The following is a 26,579-nucleotide window of genomic DNA, read 5'->3' as shown; positions in this document are numbered from 1 at the left end:
AGAAGCCATGCACACTAGAAGAATCTGAGGCTCCAACATTTGGAGTTCTTCCAAGCATTTTGTGATCTTCAGATATGATCAAGTAGTAATTTTTTTAAAATGTCTTAATTTTGGATTCTGAATTTTAGATATTATTATGCCCCCCCAAAAAAGTTATTCTAGCAAAACTTAATACTTCCTGCTGCAAAGGAACCAGAGAACAAATTACTTAAGATAGCATGTAGTTGCTTCACTATATATAAAATTACCTTGCAAAAATCTTTATTTCTTGTGCATTTGTAACAGCAAACACAGAGAAAATGCTCCAAATAACAAATGCTAGAGGAGCCTCTTGTGCTCTAAAAATACTGTGCCAGTATTTTAAACCAATTGAATAACATGAAACTATAAAACTCAATTCTAAGCAGCTTATTGTAAATGGAACAGTACTTTGTTAATCTGTTACCTAATAACACTGATATTCTTACTTTCTGTGAGTCTCTTAATCCACTGATAACATACATACCTGGCATGCCTGTAGCAAGACCCTGACCAAAAGCCAAAGCTGGATTTGCTGCTGCAGCTGCTGCAAGTGACTCTGCCTGCTGCCCTTGCTGCCCTTGGTTGGGAGTGAGTGGGCGCTGAGTTGCTCCAGCTCGCAGGACCTGGAAAAGGCCGACACAACACCCCTTCCTTAAAAGGTAAGGAAGCCGATCTATTATGTACTAACAAAGGTCTAGAACAGTTGCTTTGAGTATCTGATGCCTCTCAGCCCTGATTTTCACTTTGGGAATCCTGCACCTCACTGGTTTCCAGAATATACACATACAAAGAATAAAAGGTATACAGCATTTTGTTGACCCATGCGACCATAAAACATCTGCCCTGCTTTGGACATCAGGACTCAGGTATGTTCCATCAATGGTAATGAGTATACAGGAAGGCAGAAAATCTGTAAGAGTGATACATTTTACAACCTACATTATTTATTAACTGAACACCTGACCTTCCTTGATAAACACATTTGTTGACATTACTTCCAGGCAATTGAATGATGTAAATCTGAGTATTTCAGCACTTGTAGTAACTTGTCTAAATAATTAACACTCCACTGCCAACAGTGCTGTAAATAATGCACCCACTAAGTTTTAAACATTCACATAACACTCCATCACCATGCAACGCAGGCATATTTTATTATGTTCTGACAGCAAATCTCTGGGAATCTGATTGAAAAGCAATCTAAATTCTTGCAACTACTCTATTCCTCTTGGTTAAAATCAGCTTTTTCAGGTTCAAAATAAGGGAGAAATACAACTCACAATATATTCCCACAAAGAATTGTATATGCTATTTGCATAAATCAGTACTAACTTTATAGAGAAAACAAAAAGAAACTGCAGAGACAATATATATTCAGTTACCAATGCGGGTCACTTATAAAAACAATCAGTAGAAAGAAATATCCACTTGAACATAAAAACAGTAATGAAACCCCTGGAATTAAAGGTATCTCAGACTTCTTAAGTTACATTTCTAAGAATGGCATTGAAATTAACCATACTGCTGGAAAAAAATTTAAAAGGCTTGCATTCATTCAAATGCAAAGTTTTTGTAAAATTCGGGGTTTTCCTTTGTCAAAATTGCCATTAATTTATACTGAAAACTCATACAATAGTTTAAAAATGTATCCAGAGTAACAATAGAAAATTAGCACTTTTCAAGAAATACTTAAAGAAACTGAATTTTCAACAGATTCTTGTAACAATTGCTTAGTCTTGCATCACCAAGACAAAAACACCATATGGCACATGGTGATGCTGCAATACAATTAATGTCACAGAAAAATAAGCTGGGCAATCCTTCCTTCCTGTGAAGCAACAAAACTACTGGTAACACCTTTATTTCCCTACTTTTCAAAGGGACAGAAAAATGTGTAACATTCAATCTTCCAGCAAATTCATGAAAACACAGATCTGTTTTTCCCCAAGCTTAAAAGAAACAACATCCTCCTAAAATTACCAGAATGTATCTTTTCATCCCTTTATGTCACTTTTCTAGATTAAACTTTACATTAATTTACTACACAGGAAGCATCAGCTACACACATAAAAGCAACTGGAAGAAAGGAACCACTTTAAATGCTTATTGTTTTAAGAAACGAGACTGTAAAATAACTTTTAACATGCTGTGAGACAGTGACAATGAATAAGGAAATCGAGAGTTTTTAACCTTCATTTATTATACAATAAAATGCAACATCTGAATGATGTAAAATTTTCCAGCAGCTGACCCTTACACACTGGGATGTTAAGGTAAGGCAGCTCTGCTTTTCATGTTGAACGTACCGGTTGCTGTCCCTGCTGTGCCTGGGAAGCCGCTTGCTGATTTGCTGTGGTATTTGCTGCTGCAGCTTGCTGCTGGAATAAATTGGCTGGATACACCCCCCATGGAACGCCATAATACTGAGGTGGAACCACAGCAGGACCTAAAACCAGAAAGCATGATTATTCCATCTAGTGCAGCTGTTTAAAATACTGTTTGTAGCATCCCTCATTGATCCATCTTCTCAGTTTCAAAAGAGAAATCAGTATTAAAAAGAAAAAAATCCCACATTAGCTAAAATGACACACAAATACAAATGAGTTAATTTTAAAAATTCACACCAAGCCATAGCTTTATAAAAAAATGAATACCCTTGTGAGACTCAGATGACAAAGTAAAACCTTAAAGCATTCAGAGTCTGTGTACCAAAGAACATTCAAAATCGGTTTTCATGGTTGGAAGAAAAGATCATTTCAGAACATCACAGTATGAACAAAATTTATCCTCCTGATAGTGATGTACTGAAGACTTTGATAATCTTTGATTCCTCCTTTCTGTATGATGCCCTTGCTTATAAACACTATTGCCTGTGCCTCCCCTGCACATACATGATGCTCTTCAAAGGGGCACACTTAACTCTTCTAGTCTATTGATGAAGAACCTGTAGAAGAATAAGCTCTCTGTATCATGGGATTGTACATATAAACCATTGTGTATACATGTCTTTTAGTTTTTTCTACTGCCTTCCCTGTGAAACACCATGTGGAAACAAAGGAGTTTTTTGGGTTTTTTTTTAATGTTATGCACAAGTCTGAGCACTAGCTAGGATTTGCATATGAAAGTCCAGTGGCAAGAGAAACTTGGAATCCATATATAACAAACTGAAATTCTTTCTATTGTAGTAAGAATTTTCAAAATGGCAGTACTCATTTTTTACAACTCTCTCCTTCCTAGAACTATATTTGCAGAGAATAAACAGGACAGATTTCACTTTTTTTCTCTTTTTGTTCGGTTGCATTATCAAGACAGACACTTCCAGTGTTCAGTTACCTGCCAGGGTAGCTGCTGCAGCTAATCCAGCTGCGGTGTACGGGTCAGTCCCTGGAGGAGCGGCGCTGATAATGTAAGGGTTTGGCACAAAAGCAGCTGGGGCCAAGCCTGCGGAGAACACGCCTGCTGCAGTAACAAACAGAGCTTCATTACAGCCAACATTCTTAGCAAGCATCATCATATTCACACCACCCAAATCACACAGCCTATCTGTTAAAATCAGAACTATTTGTACTTTGGAAGCTCTTAAGACTAGGTATGTAAGTGCAGAAATCAACACTTCTACGTCATCTCATCAGTCCTTTCTTACTAATCCCAAAGCCTAACAGCTTTGTTTTGTTTTGTAAGACTCCAAGGAGCTTCATCTCATATGCATCCATCCATCCTTACACAGAAGGGATTATTCAAAGTGGAATTTATCTTGCCCAACTTTAACTATCTGAAAGTTCAACTAATCTTGCAAGGAAATCTGTAGCAGACAAGTCATCTAGTGTGTGAAGCGAATCAGCCAGATGAAATAAACCACCTGCTAGAGACAAAAATCTCTCTTCACTGACAATTAGGAAAGAATTTAACCACATAGTTTAAGTTAGATACCTAGCTTTAAACAGCCAGATATGAGATGCTAATCTTACTTCCCAAGAATCCTAATTTGATATAGGAATTCCAATGGAATTCCAACTGCAGAACTGACAGTTGCAGAGACAACTGCAGAAACTCAGCAAACAAAGCATCGCTACCCAGAGTTTCCCCAGTCGGTCGGGTTCATGTACTTTATCCAACACTGAGTCAGCAACTGTTGCAGCAAGCAAGGCACATCAAACTATGTTCCTTCTTCCAAATATTTCTTGATAAATTTTTATTAATATGCACATGAGAAGAGGCTGCATTTTAAAGAGAAAAATTTCAGCTGCCTACTTAGTCAACACTTCATACAAAGTAGAGGCTTCTCCAAAGTTTAGAAGCCAAAGACATGACCTGTGGACTCATACAAACATCTCAATCTGCCATGCTTCCAGCTCTCAGCCTGTATTTGTGAAGAGCTGTCACTTTTCAATCCCAGCTATAGGCTACTGATCCTGGTCTAAACAGACCTCACAACCTACCTAAACAACAAGCTGGTGGGAAAACTTATTTACAGGAGAGCATGGACACAAGTCACTGGAGATACTTCCTACTTTTGCCTGCCCGTCTGATCCTGAGAATCCTTTTTTTCTCACAGAGGAAAGATGTTTGTGCACACACCTCAACAGCCCAGTGGAGAGGGTAGAAATCTGTAAACCTCAACTACCTCCCTTCCTTAAACAAGGAATTGCCTCCATGTGTGTTCCAACCTCCCTCCCCCCTAAACACCAACAGCTTCTCCACAGTGAAATATAAAATTGTTGTCACTGAAATGAAGGCTCCTTGTCGAGTTGCAGCACTTGAAGAACTTGGTGTATTTAACTAACTCACTGAACTAAAGGCACTGAAAAAATGCCTGCTAAAGAATTAGCTCATTAGGGTACCTGCAAGAAGAAAGAGCTGTTTAAATGGTGCCATTGACAAGGAAAAATTAAAACTTAATCAACACAACAGCATGATTTCAAAATTCTACTGTGCAATGGTTTTTAACTGGATTACTAGAAATATTAAACTGCAATAGAATCTTAGAATTGCATACTGGTTTTTAGTATATAAAGCTCGTGTTTCTATTACTACTTATAGCAGTAAGCATTTTTAACTTTTACTCTCACCAACATTCAACTGCTACAGAAGCAAATACAAGTTTTATTTCCTTGTATACAATTCTCCAAAGGGAGAAATTCACAACAGAAAACATCCACTAAGGACAGTACAGTCATAGGCAGTCATTCTGAGCAGTTTTCATGAGAACCATTGCAATGGGCCAAGTGATCAGTATCTATCTGAATGAGAAGACTGGGTAAATTGAAAGGAGTCTATCAAAACAACACACCCACTTTTGCCAGGGACACTTGCTGTATTGTGCAGAAACCTCACCTATGTGCGGCTGCTGAGCTGCAGCCAGTGCATATTGCTGCTGCTGGGCTGCTGTCAACTGCTGAACAGTCAGAGCATTAGTCCTCTGGAAAAGCTATAGGGAAGAAAAAAAAAAAGAAAAAAAGATGCATTTCAGTTTTCCAAAGTCAGGGCTATAATATACTTGGATTTGCTTATGGAAAAAAAATATGTCAAACCAAGCTTCCGTAATAGCAAGTTACTAAACTAGAAAATTATGCAACAATATTCTTCTAGATTAATTATACAGTTATTTGCCCTTGACTAAGTCACAGACAAAAGAATATTCAGTGCACTGAATGGTGAAATGGCTGATTATCAAGAGGACAATCAACAACTTAGAGGATCAATTTTCCAGAGTCCATTACTAACCTGCTGCTGAGAATTGTAGTCAAAAAGTCCTACAGTAGCTCCTGAAGAGTCCATTTGTACCTGATTGCCAGGATAGTCAAACTGTAGAGAATCCAGACCAACTTGTTCCATGGCATCTAGATTCTGATTTTCTGGATTTGAAAATTCTTCTACCAGAGGCTTGTGGGCTGTAGGATTGGGAAGTGGACCTAATCCTTCTGTGCTGCTGGGATTGGGGCCCAAGCGTTCAGCTACTTCTGTTGGGGAGGCTTGTCGACTTCCAGGGGTACGACTGTTCAGAAGGAATTTGAGACAGACTCTTCAGTCTTAAATAAAGCTGTCCATGGACAGAGTACAGTATTTCTACTTTCAATGCAGCTCTAACTCAAGAGACTTTACAAAGGGAAGTGACAGACTAATTTTATCATTTTCAATCAGCATGCACTGATGGCTCAAGATAAAGGATGCATTTAACTCTAAAGCATAATTTTATTTGGTTTTTTGGTAAGTTTAAGACTGACTACAGAGCTCTTCAAATCATTTGTGAGAAAAATAAACTGATTTGTGAGGCTGTTTTGAGTCAAATGGAGTGAACTGTGGTCACCTGCGAATTTTGGGATGTCTCTTTATTGTATTTTTGTACTGACGTGAAAGGTACTGCAGAGAAATTTAAAAAAAAGAAATGGCTAAGGGCATTTCATGCCAAAGAACAGAAAGACACAGCAAAATTTCAACTGGAAAAGACAAACATACAATACAGTAACCATTTTTCACATCTGAAAAGCAAGCAATATATTTTTACCTTGAGTAAAATGAACTAATAATCACTTCATTTAGCATGTGACTAAAACATTTCATTTCCTACACAACTCATTTAATAGACTATACTACAGTGATGACTGGTGGGGAAAAAGGGTTCCTAATATAACCCTGAAAAGAATATACAACATCAAAGATACAGTATTATATATAAAAGCTGAATTGCTTTCTCATCTGACTGGCAGTCTACAGGGGACTTTTTGTACACCTATAAACATCTACAGGCAAACTGATGAGGTGAGATGTCAACAGAGTAACATCCTAAAGAGATTCCCAACACTATTTGGTTAGATTTAGGAAACTTTGAGTGGTATCCCACCTTCTGTGGGAGCCCAGGTTGTTTAGACTATCAATTTTTGCTGGCAAAAATCTAAGTTAACTTCTAGGAAAGAGTAGTGTGAGAAAATCTATGATCCACTAACATTATTGTGTTGGCAGAACTTTATGATTATATATTGTTTCTCAGGAATTGCAGAACTTCAAGTTTAGCTGGCTTTACTTGTGAAAACTGGGCTCAAATACCAAATGCCATCTTGCAGGAAGAACCTATGTTTATTCCAGCAGTACAGTGCCAGACCAGTCTGCTGTACTGCTAATTCTAGGTCAGAGACACAGCCTCAGTACTACCTGTTCTGCTTCCTCTCCGGGGCTCCAGAGCCAAAGTATCTGTTCCTCACTGAAGCCCATGACTAATGCAAAGAAATCTACTAGCACTTATGTAATGGCTGATAATACCACTTAAGTCTGTACAGCTAGAAATCAGCCTTTTAGGGAGTTTATTGCAGCAACATAGTATGATTTATTACTCTGGACAAAATATGTCACAGAAAGGAAGAGGTTTTTGACAAGAGGCTTTTTTAATGTAAAAAGCAACCTCATGAGGATTGCATATAACATGCTGGCTTACCATCTAAGTATCCTAGCAAGCAACCATGTCTTGCTGAAAACTTGAGTTTAAGCCATTTAATACTCCCTATTTTTCCCAAGTGAAATACAGCATAAACAAAGTGAAAAACAAAAGGAAAAAAGGCAGTTATTTCAGTACATACTTAGTTTAAAAATGCTACAAGTACAATAAAAATACAATGAGGAGGACAGGATGAAGTTTCTTTGTTAATACTTATGGTTAGCTAATACAGGTTGCTCCTTACATTGGTGCTGTTCTGTTGCTATAGTTAAAGTTGTGTCAATACTTCAATTATAAACCTCAGTTTGGAGGGCTCTATACCATCACTTTATATGGCCCATTTCATTTAGATGGCCTTATTTTTTTATTTTTCTGAGAGGTTTACTGGCTTTGGATGCTTTTTTGCATTTGTGCATTTTTCAATAACTTCTCTCTTTAAATAATACAGAAGGTACTTCACAAACACCTATTTCAAAATTGAAATAGATACTGGTAAAGAAAAGCAGGATAGAAGTTCTTCTGCATTTGCTATGGGTAACAATGAAGTTAACTTTGTTTATTGTGTATATTGCAGCACACAACTGAAAGGAGCCAACGTGAGCTCTCTGGTACACTTGGAATTGTATTATTTTCAATGATATGTCTTGAAAAATAGACCTCAAGAATCTCTCTTTAGCCTCAGGTAAATACATTTTTTTAAAGGGTAGGAAATACTTACATATGGGATTCAAACATGCATTTTATTATACTTGTTCAGTAATGAACTAATGAAACCACAACTATCTGGTCATGTTTATCACATTAATATAAATTTATGAGCAGCACTCTAGTTCTCTATCTTTTTAATTCTTCTGTATGACACTTACAAATGCATCACAGTCATTCAAGAAAGAAGAATCAGCCCTTAAAAATACTCAATTTAAAATGCAGTTTAGTGTTAGAAAAAAAACCAGACTGGCTGTGCTGTCACATAAGAGTTCACTGTTCAAAAGCTTGAGCTTGGTCGAATCTATTTTTCCCTACAAAAACAACCAAACCGCAACACCGTTCCATGGGTGACACTGAATTATATGAATAGGAAAATACATTGCTCCACTAGTCAAAGATATGGCTTCTATAAAGACTTATGGGGAAATGATTAGTTGTGTTAGGCTGTGGTATCCACTAGCAAAATCAGAAGGAAAATTAAAATTCTGTAGGACTTACTCTCTACAACACTCAGATGCAAAAGAGCATTAAAAAGAAGCAGAGAGAGAAAGAAATTTAGTTTGATATTAAAAGGGTTAAAATTTTCATCCCTCTTTAATGCACCACATCCAGAAGGTACCCATTTACTTTTAATAGTTACTATGTTAAGATGAATTTGTCTCATGAGAAGTGACACACACATTAATGACATCCTAAGAAACATGTGGCACGGTGGGAAAGGGAGGACTCGAGGGGGGAAGAATCAGTCTGCAGCTGGGTAATGTTTAAAGCTGACACACAAACCAGAACTGTAATAATGCCCTTAAGAGACATGCTTGTCTTCTTGAGAAACAGTTAAAAGCTTACTTAAAATCTTTGCAATCGGCATCCATTCCATTTGGCAAACCTCTGCCATTTATTTTAGTAACATCCTCATCATCTCCTTGTTTAAGATCTCTGTTTTTGTCCTCCTCAAATGGAGAAGCCTTGCCTTTCTGATCTCCTTTCTCAGGTCCATCTGTTTCAGCATCTCTAGTGCCCTGAGGAAAAAGAATCTGTTTGATTCTGAATATTGAACAGAACACAATAGGAGCACCACAAGGTGACCTAATTCTACACTACAGTGCACGTAAACAACACAAACAGTTTGTTGTCAATGAAATTGCATTTGGTGGGTCACTTGATCATCAAGTTTCAACCACATGCAATTAATAACTGCCAAAATGTGAAAAGGAATGCCAAGATTTATAATGGAAGAGCTAACTCAACCTTAACTATAGCGGTGCTGTTAAAGCAGTAACACTTTGAATTAGAGAAAAGTTTCTATTATACAATTAAAACATCCAGTTACAAAACAAACCCGCATGAAAACATAGAAGATCTAGAATAAAGCTCATCACACATTATAAATTAAGCAATTTGCAGTCTTTTCCCTACCTTTAAATAAGGTTTTTAGGAAAGCACTTTAAGACAGCTATTTACTTAAAATTCCCAAACCACTTCCCTCTTCTGCCCCCTCCAACCAAGGAAGACAGACAGATAGCAACTACTTCCTTCTAAAGAGTTAAAAAATTAAAAACAGACAAAGAGAACTGAAAATATAACCACGTAACAAAGACCATAGCAGGTAACCAGGCAAGCTTAACACACTGTATTACTTACAAAAGCTCCTTTCCTAAACCGGGAATCCAATTTATCAGCTGGAGAGGAACTTAACACATATTCTACCATGCTCACTCCAAGGCCACCACTTTCTGATCGTGGAGACAATACAGCATTTACTTCACTGTTTCCATGAAAACCCTGTCCAGGCTTTCTCTGTACCATAATAGGCTGGGACATAGAATGGTCTGTTAAAAACAAACAAATAAATAAAACTATAGTATTTTTTAAAATACAGCTTGTAATGTTTTCGCATTTCATCACAACAGAAATATTAAGACAAAAAATTAAACAAAAAATTCCAAATCAAACTTCCAAAAAGTGCTATTGAAATACAATCACCATGCAGTTTACATTTTCACAACTAAAATGAAAGGAAAATAAAATTTAAGATTCAGTTACAAAATTTGCTTTGAGTAACATTCAGTAATCATGACTGATTTTTCAGTACATATACAACAATCACTTACGAGGAGTTCCCCATGCAGTCTCTCTCCACTCGTCACCAAGGAATATCCCTTTTTGTCCATCTTTTGCTGAATCATCAGGTTCCCAAAACTTTTTGGCAGGTAAAAGCTGTTAAAAAAGAAGATGATGGTTTTACTTAAATATGCTTATAGATGGGCAAAAATAGCAGGAGGATATTAAGAGGATATGCAAGTAATTAGTTTTACATCATGGAATCACAGAATGGTTTGGGTTGGGAGGGATCTTAAAGATCATCTAATTCCATCTTACCTGCCATGGGCAGGATTGCCACTTACTGGAGCAGGTTATCAGGGCCTCATCTGACCTGGTCTCGAACACTTCCATGGACAGGGCAGCCACAGCTTCTCTGCGCAGCCTGTTCCAGGGCCTCACCACCCACACAGTAAAGAATTACTTCCTTACATCTAATCAAAAATCTCTCCTCTTTTAATTTAAAACCACTTTCCCTCATTCTACCCCTATCTGCCCTTGTAAAAATTTGCTCTGCCTCTTTTTTTGTAAAAAAGGAATTGCTAAAATAACTCAAACAGCATTGAAATTCTGAAGTTATGAGGAGGAAATATAGAATATAGAAGCAGCTGTGAAAAAAGCAAATCAAATTAATCCCTGTGTTAAATCAAGATAGTCTTCTCAGAAGCTTTAACTAACAGTGCCTTCCTGCCAAAGACTCAGAAGTTTGGCTGTTAACTAATACTGTGATAACTAGAAAGAGCTGCAGTTCATTGTGAAGTTCTCTTCACTTGGAAATGCATCATGTTCCAAATTTTAGAAAGTGACTAATACATATGGTAGCAAGTCAGCTCCTTTAGACCATAGGGCTGTTAAAAATCTGTGACATTCATATGTGAAGTTCCACATACCAACACTGTTATTTAGATGTATGGTTTTTTTCATTCCTACTTGTAAAACAGAAGGTGTCATGTTAGATCAGGATCACTTCTTGTACTGTCTTCAACAGCAGAAAGACTTAGTGTGACATGACAGAAGCACCACACAAACAAGAATTCCTCAAATACTAGCATTCTTTTTGCTCTGATTTTACTAGTTTATTCCTGTACCTTTTCCCATCAGTTACAGTACAACTGCCAAACTCTGCATGTCATATTTTCCCTATATGTAACTAAAAAACGATATTCTTAGACAGAATAGGTACTTTACAAGGTACATCAACAGAAAGGAAAGTGAAAACAACTTGCAATATGTAGGGAAGAAGAAAGCTGCACATTCCATCAGATTCTGCATAATGTAATGCTTTATTTAGAATTTTAAATTTTGTGAAATTAGAAAAAAACCAAACGTAATCTGATGAAGCTGTCTGCAATAAATGAGTACATTCTGGAAATTTGCTTCTTCTGTAACTTAAGTGACTAAAAAACTCTTCTGAACTTCACAGCTGGTTAGTAATGAGCCTTGATGAAACTAGTAACAGGAGTCAGTATATAATATAGATATTTCTTAGTATGACACTGAAAGCACTTGTGAAAACAGCCTCAAGAGGAGGTGGATAAGACTGCCACTTGCAGGCCCCAGCACTAACAGTGCAACAAGAGGTGACAAGAGCTCCTCTGGACAAATTAAGGATTGCTGTTTTTCTGTGCTGCCCAGAGCTCTTACCACAAATGAAGGTGTCTGACTGGTTAACCTCAAATCCCTGGGTTCCTTACAGAAATTCATTAACAGAGAAGGATTCAGGTGGGAGGATGATAAACAGCCAAAGCTCAACAAAATGACAGGAGAATGTTATGCTTGCAAGAATTGCTGTACTGTTGTGATCTGCCCTGACAGAGATGCCCACTTCCAAATGCATTGGAGAATCACCACCAAGTGTCAACCAAACATAATTTGTGAGCAGCAGGATATAAGTTTACGTCAAATTTAAGGGCTGAAGTTAGCCATCTGAAGGCAGAGAAATAGATTAATGGAATCTTACAACTGCTTTTCAACTAAAAGCAGAAGATTACAAAATCCAGATCTGCCTATGGAATACACACATATTTTTTAGCTTTCTATTTGTATCAGGCTTGCAATACTACTTAATTTTCATTTTGTAAGAGAGTGGTAGAACAGAAAGCAAGCATTTAATGTTATCTACAAAATCTTACTTTTGGGAATCATATTTTATTTTAAATGCTGTCTAAGCTAATTTCAAATATGTGTCCAGCTGAGAGCTTTGAAATACCTAAGTGAAGGTGTCACCACCTCACACAACCCTGTCAGAATAAAACAGATCTAGTAATATCTCAAGTGCCATAAAATGAGAATTACCTGAAGTATGCTTACCCAGAAATTAGTAAATTCTACTATCAGACAGGTATGTTCAGACAACTCAGTGTTAAGAAATAAGCAAATTTAAAGCAGAACACACTGCAATACTGGTTTTGATATAAAAACTCATTCATATGATTTGTATGAGAGGGAAAACTATCCCCTGGGAGAAAGACACAATAATACTCACTGCAAAAGTACAAGTTGTTTCGGAGGGGGGGGGATTTTGCTGCTGTTCTTGTTTGTGTAGGCTTTTTAAGGTTTGATTTGGGTTTTTTGAGGTTTGCCTTTTTTTTTAAACTACTTACTCTCAAATTTCAAACAGACAAATTCAACTGCTTTCAGTTGTACTTTGGTAGACAAAGAATATAAAGTATCTTTAACACAAAACATAATGCATGATCCATACTGAGAGGCTAAATTTAAACTACTGAAGATTAAACAGATTTACTGAAATGATTTTCACAAACTTTGTACACAACGAAGTCCCTCAAATATTTAAATAAATGCAATTTTACAAAGTTAACAATGCTGCAACTCCCTGAGAGGCACTGATTTAGATTTATTATTTATTTTGACAGATGGGTATGACATACACTATGCTCTTTTAAAATGAAGGTATTAGCTCTTGGATTGTCAAATAAACAACCCTATCAGTTGTCAATTCTTTTAATTGTGGAATTCAAATAAAATAAGTACTTTTCAGAAAAACAAAACAGACAGGAAAAACAATGTGTTTGATTAGTTCTACCGAAAAAGACGTCATCTAGAAGTCATCTCATATCAATACAGATAGTTAAAAGCATTGTGCTTTACTCTGATAGTGTTTTCCTCAACATTTTCTGCATTTAGTGTAACAAAACACAAACTTTACAAAGATACATCCAATTATAAGTAAAAATAATGGAGAAGGTTGTAGTATTTCTTACTACTACTACTCTCCCAAAAGTACACTAAATGTGTCCTTTAAAGTACCAGCACTGATCCCTGTTAGGTGTCTGCCAGACAAAGACAAACAAAGCCCTTTACTACACACAAATAACAACAAGCAGTTATGCTAATGCTGTCTCTTAACCAGCTCTCCGATATGAAACTGCACAGTCTCCATTACTGACTCTCGAATGAAGGATTTTAAAATTATTTTTTAAATTTATCTTTAAGATCAGAAGTCATTCCTACAGAGCTCAAAGAACATCTCAGCTGAATTTCTCTGAAAGAAGTTTTGACACTGGAAATGAATACTTTGTTCCTAAAATGAACTCTGTGTGCTTTGACCCTGTAAGTTAAACCAACAGACATTATCAAAAAAGATGTAGTTTTCTGTGCTGTTTGGCACTAAGCTTTGTGTGGCTGTAGTGGGTCACACTAAAGTCCTGCAGACCATTCTGGCTTGCCCTGATATAGCAAACAGATGCCTAGAGAGAAACAGTGTCATGTGCTCTTATTTCTTCAGAATACTAAAGTGACCTTACAGGTCACCATAGATTTTGGGAGCTGGAGCCAGAAGCATCATCTGTGAATAACCAATGTAACAATTTAACCAAGCTAAAATTGTGAAACACATTTAGAGAAAGATGTCTGCAACAGATTTAACAGCCAGGTATTGATACCCAGTTGTGAAGAAAAATATCAGTAAGGATTAGAAAAAAAAAAAATTCAGTTCAGAGAAAAATCCTGGCAGACAGAGAAAACAAGGAACATAATTTCCCAATAGCTAGAAACAGTTCACTTGACATGACCTCTCTTTCACACCTTTCAAAGCATATGGAGGATAGCATGTAGGAGCCTCCACCAATTCTAGCTTACTTTATAAGGACGTTTCCTTTAATATTCTAGAAGGCTATAATCAAAAGGAAGATTAAAACAGCCATGGAATGTATCCCAGAGCTACTTTACTGTTGTGCAATGCATCAAGAAAGTTACTGAGTATGCCAACCTAGCTATGTTAACCTGTATTACCTCAAAATACCTGGAAGACACCATTGAAACAAAAGACAAAATAACCTGGTGAGTGCAGGGTCACAATTTCATATCAATTTCTGATGCTGCAGTACTGTACCAAAACTCTGACTCTTTGTGTGTGGCTTTTTAAAACATCTTTATAGATCCACTGAATGCCATGAGAACAAACCAACAGAATCCTAATCATGCAGAAATACATCCCTCCATCTGAGATAACCTAAAATAAAGATTGGTATGAACAGTCATATATACTGTAATTTAATTCCCAGGCATTTGTGCCATCCTTCACTTTCACTTTTTACAGCTTTCAATCTTTTTACAGTACTTTGTGGGTGTCAAAAGACCAAATACCACCATGAATTTTACCCATCCACTCTATCACACTGCTAGTACTATCACAGATACTTCACTAACACTTTTACTTTTCAAAAGGAGTCTTAAGAACTGGGAGGGGAGCAGCGTGGCTACTCAGGTTTCTTAAGAACAGGGCTCCATCTATTATTTCTTTCAAATGGGAGATGGTGCAAAGACAACTCTGGATGAAGCAAAAATTGCTGAAAAGCCAAGTGATTGCTTGAATGCTTCATTAAAATAAAAAAAATCAAGTAGGAATGGCCATGTCTCAGCTCAGAAACACTTAGCAACTAGAGCACAGCACTTATTTTTTATCAGTAGTTATGGTTTCCATAAAGACTCCTACCATCATTTTAAGAAAGTTAGGCTGCAATATTGTCACTGGTTCAACCATTAATTGAATTAGGTAAATACCCAGCAAGACAAAAGGATCCACATTTGAAATCTTAGTTCAACATGAATTTCTTTACCAGATTCCTGTCAGGGCAAATAACTCTAATACTAGTCAATTACCTTCTAAACAGTTCAGGGAACTGTTTTTGAAGGAGTCAAGTCATCCTGCATGTTCTTAAATTCCTTCCCCCAACCTTAAAGTACACTGACTTAAAAGAATCCAAACAAATCAAATCAGTCAAAAGAAATAGTCCTTCTTCCCTCCAGCTAAATTACATAACAGCACTCTTCAGCCTAGTTAAAATCTTTTAAGGAGTAATTACCAGTGAAAAAATAGTAAATTACCACACATTTTTGCTGGGTATGCCAGTTCATTTTTCTGGAGCCAAACCTTTTTTCCAAATCCCAGTTTCCCTGGCTTCTCAGGAGTAGCAAGTTCCACTAGCTTAGATACAGTGAGACTGAAAACATGCCCTCTTTCACAGAATTGTACACTCTTACAAAAACTTACCCTTTCAGTTCCCTAGAACTATCACCCATCTAACAAGAACGACAGAGAACAGCAGAACTAGTGAATAACAATCCCAACATTCTTTAACGTAACTAGTTTCCCTTCACCTAAGACAGAAACAATTAACTTGTTCTTAAGAGAAGCTCCTTTGCTTCATGTTGTATTATTTAGACTTCTTAAACTGTACCAATGTTTCCAAACCACCAACTGGATTTTCAGCCCTCAGTAATTACCTCTCCCATTCCCCGAGATTCTAGGGCAAGAGCTTGAAACTCATGATTCATCTCATCCACAGATCGAACCTGCAGAGGGAAAACCAAAAGAAAAATCCATTAGTCAAATATCTTTACAAAAATTAGAGTTTTCAGTACTCCTGAAGATTTCAGAATATTGATAGCACACAAAAAATGTGATTCCCCATTCAGTCTGAACATGAGTCTGGATTTCATTACCAGATACAGTTAGTGACCAATTTAATGCACCCTGCTAATATAATAACATGCAAGAAATTCCAAGGGACTTAAACAATTTCATCTCCACATATCTGTACAGATAATGCTCACTATAGGAACGGTAGCCAACAGCACCTTTGCAATGAATGTCAAAGAAAGAGGTGAAATTAAAGATTTGGCCATATAAAATCCTTTAGAAAGGAGAGGAACTGTTGCACACTGTTACTGAGTACACCTGGCAGCAAACAAAGAAAAGCTCACCAGGCAGGTCACAAAACCTACTAGCAATGCGTGGCTTTAAAATCTAATAACTGAGTGCATTATCACAATTCCTCATGTCTTCTTCCAGGAAATCACATTTTTCCTTCTCCACAGCTTGGTGTTTGGTTTGTTTCTTTTTTTTTTTCTTAATTGTTGTAAATATGAAAGGATATTTACTAAAGTAAGAGTTGCTGCTGCAACAAACCACCTCCTTTTTCCATGGCACAGACACAGTGCACTGGGCTCATTCTTTTCTGAGAAAATGGTTTTCATAAGGAATTTTCAAAGCCAGGATAAGTTTAGAAAAACAAATAAAATAAGGAAATTCAGAGTTGTTTCTTTCCCTTCTCTTCTCCCCCAATAGTGACATCCAGCAGGCAAAGTTATTCAAGTTCAAAGTAAAATTAATTTCCCTCCCTACACCACTCTCTTGAGGAGTTACTTTCACCAGTAAATCCATCTGTTTACACCAGCCAATAAACCAAACTGATGTTATTCCACACAGCTGATAACACATAACTAACACTTTTCAATAGATGCTCAAATACTAGACAAAGAAACAATCTGGTGCGTTCAACATTCTGGCACAAACAACTCTTTCTTAGGATTGGAAAAGTGGCCAATAGATACTCCATTCTCAAAAATTTACTCCCAAACTATTGTTATTGCCTCAATCATTCTAAGCCATTAACTTCTGAGACTGTCTCTGTGCTTTTAACAAAGAAATTTCACAGCTCAAATATTCCCTCAAGAAGAACAATATTTTAGTTAAGATGGAGTCTGAAATCACTTTCCAACAATTTCATTGAGATACTGAAGAGCAAATTTAGTTTCAGACTGAATTATGGGGTAGGCACATCAGCACACTGGCTTTATTCCAGTAATCCTGACATTTAATTAGGTTGATTTTAGTTTTTTAAAAACTAAAAGCAGACTTTAACATAGCCTTAAAAAAGCTAAAATTTTTCTTCAAATTTTAAAAAACAGATTCATATTTTATGCAAAACTTTTATTCACTCCAAGGGATAATCGAATATTTGTGCATGCACACAGAAAATATAACAGTAGAAGAGCAATTACTTAAAAAGAAAAATCAGAAACTCATACCTTCTGAATTTGAATATTACAGTTTCTGAAAACATAATTTCTTCTAGATTGCTGAGAGAGCTGATTATCTTACCTAGCTAGGCCACTGTTTGTGCTGAGGTCATGCACTTTGGTTTCAATTATAAACCAATATTAATTTAGGTACTTCTGTCTCAATATGTAGTTTTGATCTAATGATCTTTAAACAAATATGCAGGTAAAGCTTCCCAAATTCTATTTACCATGAACACTACCCAAATCACTGTTAGATAACAAACAACCAAGCTTGAAAGAGGCATCATTTTTTTGGTTGTGGTGGTTTTTGGGTGGATTGTTTGGGGTTTGTTGTTCGGGTTTTTTTGTTGGTTTTAACTTTCAGTGGTGGTGGTTTTATTTGTTTGTGTTTTTCTGGTGTTACAAGACCTAATAATAAATGCTTATTTTTCACAATTCAGTGAAGTCCAAAACCACGACCACCCCTCTTTCCCTGTCTCTGAGAAAAGACAATCCAAGAATCGGGGTAAGAGCACAGCTAACTCCTTTTTTCCTCTAAGCTGTCCCAAGACCATTATAAGAAACTGAAGTTTTATGAAACTGTAAATACATTTTAGCACAACGAGCAATAATTTTGCTCACCGGCCTCTTTCTTAAAAAATTAAAATTTAAGTTAGCGTTATCTATTGCTTATGAGCAGCAAGAAAAAAAATACAGTCCTTTTTTCCACCAAAAACAACAGCCTGTCCCATATCACAAGAGCCTGTCCCATATCACAAATTTCTGTGTCACAGATCGTTTACAAACTGGAGAAAGCACAGGCAGCACCAGTATCTCCATGCCTTTCTTCAACACTAACCCAGCCCTATCATTACAACACCAGAAGAAAACATCCAGAATGACACCCAGCTGGATCTTCTATGTATAAAGACATGCCCTTTCCCCAAGGGAGAAACTTTGGTTGGGATCACCTGTATTACCAAGGAGTTCTATTTTCTCTAACTCAATACCAGCATTAACTTAACCCATAGGTTCCAGAAATAAACATTTTAATACTTTTTAAAACACGAATTCACAACACTAACCCACTCCCTTTTTCTATTTTTATTCATACCCTGTTATACAGAATAATTCCTAAGTCCAAAAGAGGCCTGTGGAACATACTGCTCAACATTTACAAGGTTTTTTTTCTGGTTTTGTTTGATTACATCAATACCTCATCCCTGGAAATGCTCAAGGCCAGGATGAACAGGGATTTTCAGTAACCTGGTCTAACAGAAGGTGTCCCTGCCCATGGCAGAGGGTAGGATAATGGCTTCAAACTTCCAGCACACAGCAGATCATTACACAAGGCCCCCAAATTACGCACAAACAGATATTACACACCGAGCTGTCTTTAGGTAAAAGAGTTCCTCACATGCTGCTGCTAAGTAGGTAGAATGGCAGAAGCATTTATGATTTCTTCCCCCTTAACACATCAACAGAAAATTCTCATCTTCTTCTACAGGCTCTAGATACAACATACCAGCACATTTCAGTCCATTTTTCATTGCAGCATTAGCAAGGAGATTTTAACACAAAATTTCTGTTTAAAAACAAAATTATGTCGTAGTAGACTCTTTCTAAAGTTTACACTTCCTTTCTCTCCTTGAAATTTAAACTATTTTTTTATAAATCTAGAGGCCGACACAAAACCCGTTCCTTTACTCTGTTAAGACTCTGTAGAGGACAGTCCTGCCACCCTTCACCCAACAGTTTTTAGCACTCCCCCTAAATTAACTTGGTAACCATCAAGGTAACTGTTTGATTCAGAAGGTTTTTTCACTCCTTTTCCATGCATGAGAATTTCACCAGATCACCCAGAGAAGAGGCCACTACACTAAAACACCACAGAGAAGAGGACACTAGATTTGACAAGAGCAACAAGGAGAAGCTGGTGTGGAGTGAGGTGGGACAGGAGCATCCACTCAGTGCTGCCTTCATGGTAACTCAACCAGAAACGTGAAACTCTGCCCTCCATAACTCAGGGCAGACTTAAGGAGGCAGACTCTTGACTGGAAATCATCTAGGACTACCACAAGAAACACTGCTTACAGTAATATCCATTTTTGAAATCCAGGCATCCAGACAACCACTCTCTCAAATAACCCTGAATCTTGCCAGAAATAAGCTTGTAACCATTTTCTTGCAAAAGCAAAGAACAGCCCCTTCTTTGAAAAAAAGCCTGTGGAAAATAGTAACAAAAAATACAGTATCAAAGAGAAAAATATGACTTTATTTTATACATCAAAAGTGGTTAAACTAGATGACCAGAAAGTAGGAAACCCACTTTTTCTGCATTAAGAAATGCCAAATGCCATCCCTCCCCTCTCAGGTGAATACCCTTACCACTGTGACAAAGAAGACATATTTTGCAGTTGAAGTTGTGTCCTAGGCCAGAAATTCAACACAGAACACTTGCTATTACAGCACTGGGACTGGAAAGAAAGGGAAGCTGCTGTTTACACTGCAAATGCTTCCACTTTTTTCTTAGTTTTACTGAATGTCTTCAATGCAAAATACCTTTCCAGCTTTCTACAGGGGTGGTTCTTCCATAGCATTTATCTTATGCAATATATATGCTTATGGCAGAGACTTAACATTAAGATCAACTTAAACTACTTTGAACACCCAATACATAGCAATTCTGCCAATCCTCCATGAAGCTGAACACTCTATTGTAAAGCCATGTCAGACACGTGACATTTAAAAAGCTCCCAAACAGACAGCTCAACAAAAACCTTTCAGATAGGTGGCCAACTTGAAATTACGAAATAAAAATAGTATTTTTGATACAAATATTAGACGGAAATCTAGAACAGATTCATAACAAAGGACAAGAAAGAATAACTATACTAGCAGCCTAAAGTGCACATCACCAAACCTATTATGAGACTTCTACTCTATCATATTTTTGCCAAAATTACGTAAAACATCCTTACTGATTAAGAGGCCAACCCACAATGCACACAGACAACAAACGCTGTTGAGTAGCTGAACAGGAAACTACGAGAAGCACAACAGAACTGTTTTGTACCCTAAGCACCAACAATTTTCTGTAACACTAAAAGAAAACAAGACATTTGTTTGATTAAAGCTGCTTTTGAGTAGATGCATCTTCTCATACCTCCTGGAAGCATCAGAGAACCAGAGGTTCACTCACTACCAAACTGGTTAATGAAAGTTGCTGCTCCCAAGTAATTCAAAGTCAACAGGTGCTGTGTTTTGATAAGAGGCAAGGTTTTCTGAGGGCCACACGGAAGAGTAGCACAACTAAAAATTTCACAAAATACTCCAAAACATCCAGGCTCCTTAAGCTGTCCAAATAAAGGTATAAGGCACTTAGGCAACCAATTTTAAGTTCTAACATATATTTATATGGCTACAATCTCAAAAGTGCATCTTCCTCCAGTGAGCACTTAACAATTTTCACTGTGTTAAAATAGAGTGCTTTAAAACCAACCAAAACTTTTGCAGGGAAGTGAATAATTCTTCAACTGCAGTATTTTTGGCTTCTTAACTCATTCTCAGACTGAGCAGTACTGTACTACTGCACTGTATGACTCCTAGTACATCCAAATATTCTAACAAGATCAAATTTCTCAGTTTAGTTGGCTTGGCTCAGCAATCACTCTGGATCTTAAGGCTCTTGTGCTTTATCTCCTTTGAGCTTTGTATTGTAGTTTGAGAAGCAATCCTAGCAGCACTGAGAACGCTGTCAATGACAGAAAAGAGCAGATTTTGAGGTGGAGTTTCTGCAGCACATTGAAGGGGCAGGGAAATACCCTCAGCCAAAGCAGAGTCCAGCCTGCTGAAAAAGCCAACTCATATTCTTTTCTTGCTTGTTTTCAACAGGAATATCAATAACCTCAAAGCCTGCACAGAGGAGAAATGAATTCTGTAGGTTTTTATCAGCAGCATGTATAAAAATTCATATATGTTATTATAGGTATGTCAAAGTATGCTGGAGAGTATACCTTGTCACAAGTCACCATCAAGCTTGGAAAATACTGATTTACTTAGTAAATAGTCTTTACTTAGCACAGTCTTCTGCCAACAGATGATACAGAGAAATTATTATTATTATATCATCACTGTCCACAAAGAAAAGCAGAGGAAAATGATGGACATCTTGCCCCCTGTTTCAGAACTACAGGAAGGTTCATTCAAAGCCAGCTAAGGATTCTAAAAAACTGCACTTGCTCCCCCTAAAAATGAACTCTTCCATCACATAAGAAATTTGCCTCTTCTTTGCATGGGCTGTCATGATTCTCCTTCCCACCCAACCAGTTCAAGCTTTGCCCTAAGACTGGCAGAACTGTTTGTACAAGTTTTCCTAAACTACTGTCAAATGTCCTCAAGTTCAGGATTTTAATCTGTACAGCCAAATATTGGCAGAGCTACCAGGCTCACATAAATTAATGTGTTTATACTAAAACCAGATTTCATAACCATTGGTAACAGTCACACTGTTTGCACCATTTAAAAAGCTGAAGTGATATATTCCTACATAAACAGGGCATATAGTTTAGACTACATAACCTTAGCAGGTTTCTCACTTTTTTAATTGTGTAAGTAGTTATCCATTCAAAAGAGTTTCTAAGAAACCTACAGCACAGCAGGGAGGGTAATAGAAGTTTGCAAAATAAAAATCTAGAAATGTGATTAAAATGTAACATAATTTTACAAAATGGAAGAAAAAGCCCATAAAAACTTGTCCAGTGAGAGCTTCTGTAAACAGAAAATTATTTTAAAAATTTAATTAGAACAAGTGATTAAAATAATATTTCCCATACACCTTTTAGATAATTTAAATGAGATACATGAAAATGTAATTCTTAAAAAAAGTGGCTGACTGGTCCTTTACTGCTCAGAAATCAAACTGAAGAACTAATTTTCATACAAGAATTTTTTTCCACACAGGTTTAATTATCAATATGAAATAGTTTAGGTACAAATCCCATGTAGTTTGGTGAGACTCTTCACTTTCCTTTGCCACACACATTATTCTGCAACTCTCACTCTTATGATCCCTCATAAATATACCAGAAACAAAAAAAGGAAGACACTAAATATATTCAGAAATTTGAAAACAAAGCTGTGAAATGAAATATGAGTTGCAGTTTCTGTCTAAACATGCTTAATTTAATTGGTTCTGATTACTTAAATGCATATGACTAAACTCTTTTTTTCCTAATTTTAAATATCTACACTTCTTGTTAAGCTGGTTAGTCAGCATCCCCTTTCTGGTAGCAGTAGCAAGTGCTGCAAGTGGTGTAACAGAAGTTTAGAGGAATTTAAGAGCCAAATTTCTAACCATTATTATCCTGTTCTACACAGAAAGGCTCTGTCAGTGAGTAATAACAATCCAGCTACTTCTATACAGAAGCGTGATATTAATTTGATGTGCTGCTGTTTTGAGACGTCAGCTTTCATTGCTTCATCATTTGCTCTCATTCAAAAGCTTTATTTAGTAAACTAAAAAACTTTAAATAAAATTTAAGTATTTTCTAGGCAATATACTATAAAAAAAGGCTTAAAACTTTGCCTTTTCTGAAGATGAAAACTGTATAATCTCTAGAGATATCTACACACAAGCAGGAACTAGGGACAATTCATCTCGCTGTATTTTGTAATGATTAATGAAACATAGCTTTCCATTCTAATAGAGTCAACAAGCTTGTCTTAAATGTGTTAACAAGAACTGGAACACTGTAATCCACAGGCCTCAAATCAAGTAAAATTTCCATAAATGAATTTTCTACATTTGAATCAATATTCTTTCTGCAGATGTGTTTTCTTTAGAAATCTCAATTATCTTCACTTTTCTGTTTATTACCAAGAAATCTGAAACAGAGCATCTCTCCTACACAAATGTCTGAAAAGTGGGAAAAAAAAAAAAACAAAAAAACAAACCAACAAAAACCAAAAACCTAGACTAAATTTCTGTTTGACAAATTATGGGGTTTTAACACCATCTTAATGTGATCCTAAGGAATTCCATGGAACATAACTCATTTATACATAATATCATTTATATGAAGAAAATTATTTCATATGTATGTACATACACATGGACACTGCACCTATTAAAAGTGGGGCTGAGGAAATTCCAGAGGTCACTCTAACAGAATTTTCAGGAAACAGTTTGATTTTGTGTTATTGTAGAGCTGATATCATAAACATTCCTCCCACCCCCAGCAACTGATAAGTAACAATCCCCTTCATCAGAGCATTTACTTTCATTTTGTTTCCTCCAGAATATGGAAGATTCATTTGCCATAGAAAATATTAATTTCTCAAGGATTTCGTTTTCAGTAACACTACATGGAAAAACTGAAGTTCTCCCAGTAATTCTGCTCAGAAGTTTCCAGCATTATGAATTCTTCTCCCTCACGATCCAGTACCATTTGAACTAAATGCTGGCCTTTCGGTTTTGCTTTTTTTCCCCCCCCTCCTGAGCAGGCAAGAAGAAACACAGTCTGATCTTCTCAAAGTGGGTGCTACAACCAGAGATGAAACTACTTAGTTCTTTTACAATTAATTGAACAGCTGATACTACAAAAAAAACCCCAAAAGAACATAGAGCCTGGAATTTTTAGACTCCTCATTCAACTACAACTAACTAGCTTTTGCAAAGAAAGGTGCTGACATGACACACAACTTCTCTGTATCCCCAGCATAAAACAACAGTGAAAAAGCCCAAGGTTTCAAGTATATGTCAGTCCGCTTCAAAATCCACCTTGAATTTTTTTGCGCTTTTAAACTCTGCATAACTTCAAGGAGAGCCAGGGAATAGTAAAACTAACTTCCTTCAGTGTATTTTTTTAGTTCCTCCCTTGCTACAGGGAAGCACATGTGTCTTTTACTTACCTGTCTACAGCAGGTGAATGGACCTTTAAAGAAATTGTTGTTATCAATGATTTCAGCTGTTCTCTAAGGATGTTGTCTTTGGACAACATGCATTTAAACTACCTGTAGATTTCTACAATTGCCTAAAAGCTGGAAAAACCAGCTAACTCTAAAAAAACACAACTAGAGACTACTTTTAACTCAGTAAGTATCACTTCTAATTCACTAAGAGTTGCAGCCTAGCTTTGGACATTAATATCTCATTAAGTGCTGGCTAGCATAGTCCTCCAAAGGAAGTAAAAAACAGTCTAAAATAACATCAAAGACTTTATACCAATGACAGTAAACAAAAGTAAAAAATAAAATTAAGCAGGCTATTTAGAATTGAAATTGAAGCAACAAAAGGTTTTTAACAAAAATTAGTTCAAAGATTGCTATTGATACATCTGTGCTTCAATGGATTTAAAGCCAAATACTTCAACTTTTTCATTTAAGAAGCCAAAAATTTCAGAGCAGTTACATGTAAAAGCCGCTATCAGTACATGAACAGACACAGTATGTACGGCAGGCAAAAGCAGAAATTGTGAATAGAAACAACCCACATTTGAATTATCATCTAAAAAAATATCAGACAGTGATTTTATGAGCAAAATCTCTGGTGAGATGTCTAAATTCCAGGTTATTCATCTTCACACAAAATAAAGTATTCCCTGAAATCATTTACCCAGCTACAGGCTTCCCTTCACTATTTATCCACTTTGCTTTTCTCCTCATCTTTACACTGAAGAGAAAAAAGCTTTCACATAACTCTTCACAAAGACACACAAGGGCCTTCTTCACCCTGACTTTAATGTCATGGTACCAAGTCAAGGTAGCTCAGAAAGCTAAATGCAGCTCCTCTGTGCAATACAGCAGTTTCATATTTTCAAAACCACCAATTTTAAATCACATTTACAAAAAGGCAAACAGCATCCTAAACCCACAGATAAGAACTTAGATTAAGCAAAAGAACTAACACTAACTCACATTTTTATTTTCTTGACACCATGAATAATGCAAAGAAATTAATAAGAACTTATCAAGAAATTTGCTGCAAATGCAAAAGGCTTGAAAGCCTATACACAGCCTTTTTTAGCCAAGTTTGGCTTGAAGGCCTATATGCAGCCTTTTTTAGCTAGGTTTTCTGGCTCCCACCACCTGGATGTCACACAAACTCTCCTAGAATGCCTAAAACAAGTTTTAACTTTAGGACAAAATTCCACAACTACACAATAACCGTGTTTAGAACAAGGTCTCACTCACAATCTCATCTAGAACCTGGAGCACATGGGAATGAATGCAAAAAACCTCTAGCTGGCTCCATACACCACCAGCTCAGGTCTCTGGCTCCCACTGCAGTGCTCCAAGGCCACTTCCAGCCCACACCCCGTCTGGAAGCAGCAGTACTGTTCAGGTTTATGCTGCTGCCAGTAACTCCTCACAGACCTGAATGGACTCTGTGCAGAGCCACTGCTGCACAAGCACACACTGAAGTTTATCTATATATATGTAAATAAGATAATGCACAGTTGACCACATGCCATTTGTTTCCTGTAATATCAAACCAGGCTCTCCCTATGCTAATTACTGAATAAGCACTAAAGTATGAAGGACTCTGCTTCAAAGAACTTTAAGACATAGTACAAAGACTGATACAACAAGAAACCAAATTGGTAAAGTGAGATAAGGCAGTCATTCACATGAAGACATTCTACAATGCTTGCCAGGTATTTGGAGACATCAAGGCAGGTGGAACTATAAAGGAGTATGTTGGACAGCACAAGGACATTGGTGAAGATATTTAATAAAGACACAACTAACACAAAGTCCATGTGCAGGAGGTAGCAGCTCACCACCTGACACCACATGAGACAATATGCAGTGGGGGGAAACTGGTCAAGTTCCTCACTGGCTGAAACCATCACCTGCAGTTTGAAATGCTGCTGAAAAGGTCAGAAACTGTGCAGACATACAGAAACAGCACATGTGACTGGAAGGAGTGATTAAGAAAAAGTCTCTAAAGAACAGAAGTCACACAGAACAAACGTGCTTGCACAGTCAGGTGACTGCAATAACTCTCCTT

At 36.8% G+C, this 26,579-nt stretch overlaps 1 protein-coding gene across 6 annotated transcripts in view; it reads right to left on the bottom strand.

The window, feature by feature from the left end:
• Nucleotides 1-26,579, bottom strand: part of PUM2 (pumilio RNA binding family member 2) — a 68,714-nt gene that overhangs the window by 30,058 nt on the left and 12,077 nt on the right. For 4 of the 6 annotated variants that reach the window (XM_066547167.1, XM_066547169.1, XM_066547171.1 and 1 more), the window contains exons 2-10: nucleotides 16,007-16,075; nucleotides 10,270-10,375; nucleotides 9,800-9,987; nucleotides 9,005-9,177; nucleotides 5,746-6,016; nucleotides 5,356-5,449; nucleotides 3,355-3,480; nucleotides 2,328-2,467; nucleotides 506-644 (exon numbers count right to left, since the gene is read on the bottom strand). In XM_066547167.1, coding sequence (XP_066403264.1) covers nucleotides 506-644; nucleotides 2,328-2,467; nucleotides 3,355-3,480; nucleotides 5,356-5,449; nucleotides 5,746-6,016; nucleotides 9,005-9,177; nucleotides 9,800-9,987; nucleotides 10,270-10,375; nucleotides 16,007-16,057 — 1,288 coding nt within the window. In that variant the 5' untranslated portion in view covers nucleotides 16,058-16,075. The remainder of the gene's footprint in view (nucleotides 1-505; nucleotides 645-2,327; nucleotides 2,468-3,354; nucleotides 3,481-5,355; nucleotides 5,450-5,745; nucleotides 6,017-9,004; nucleotides 9,178-9,799; nucleotides 9,988-10,269; nucleotides 10,376-16,006; nucleotides 16,076-26,579) is intronic. The other 2 variants (XM_066547168.1, XM_066547170.1) reach the window with 1 other exon arrangement.

Source organism: Molothrus aeneus, chromosome 3, assembly GCF_037042795.1.
Source record: "Molothrus aeneus isolate 106 chromosome 3, BPBGC_Maene_1.0, whole genome shotgun sequence".
NCBI classification, from domain to species: Eukaryota; Metazoa; Chordata; class Aves; order Passeriformes; family Icteridae; genus Molothrus; species Molothrus aeneus.
This window is presented reverse-complemented; position numbering and strand designations above follow the sequence as displayed.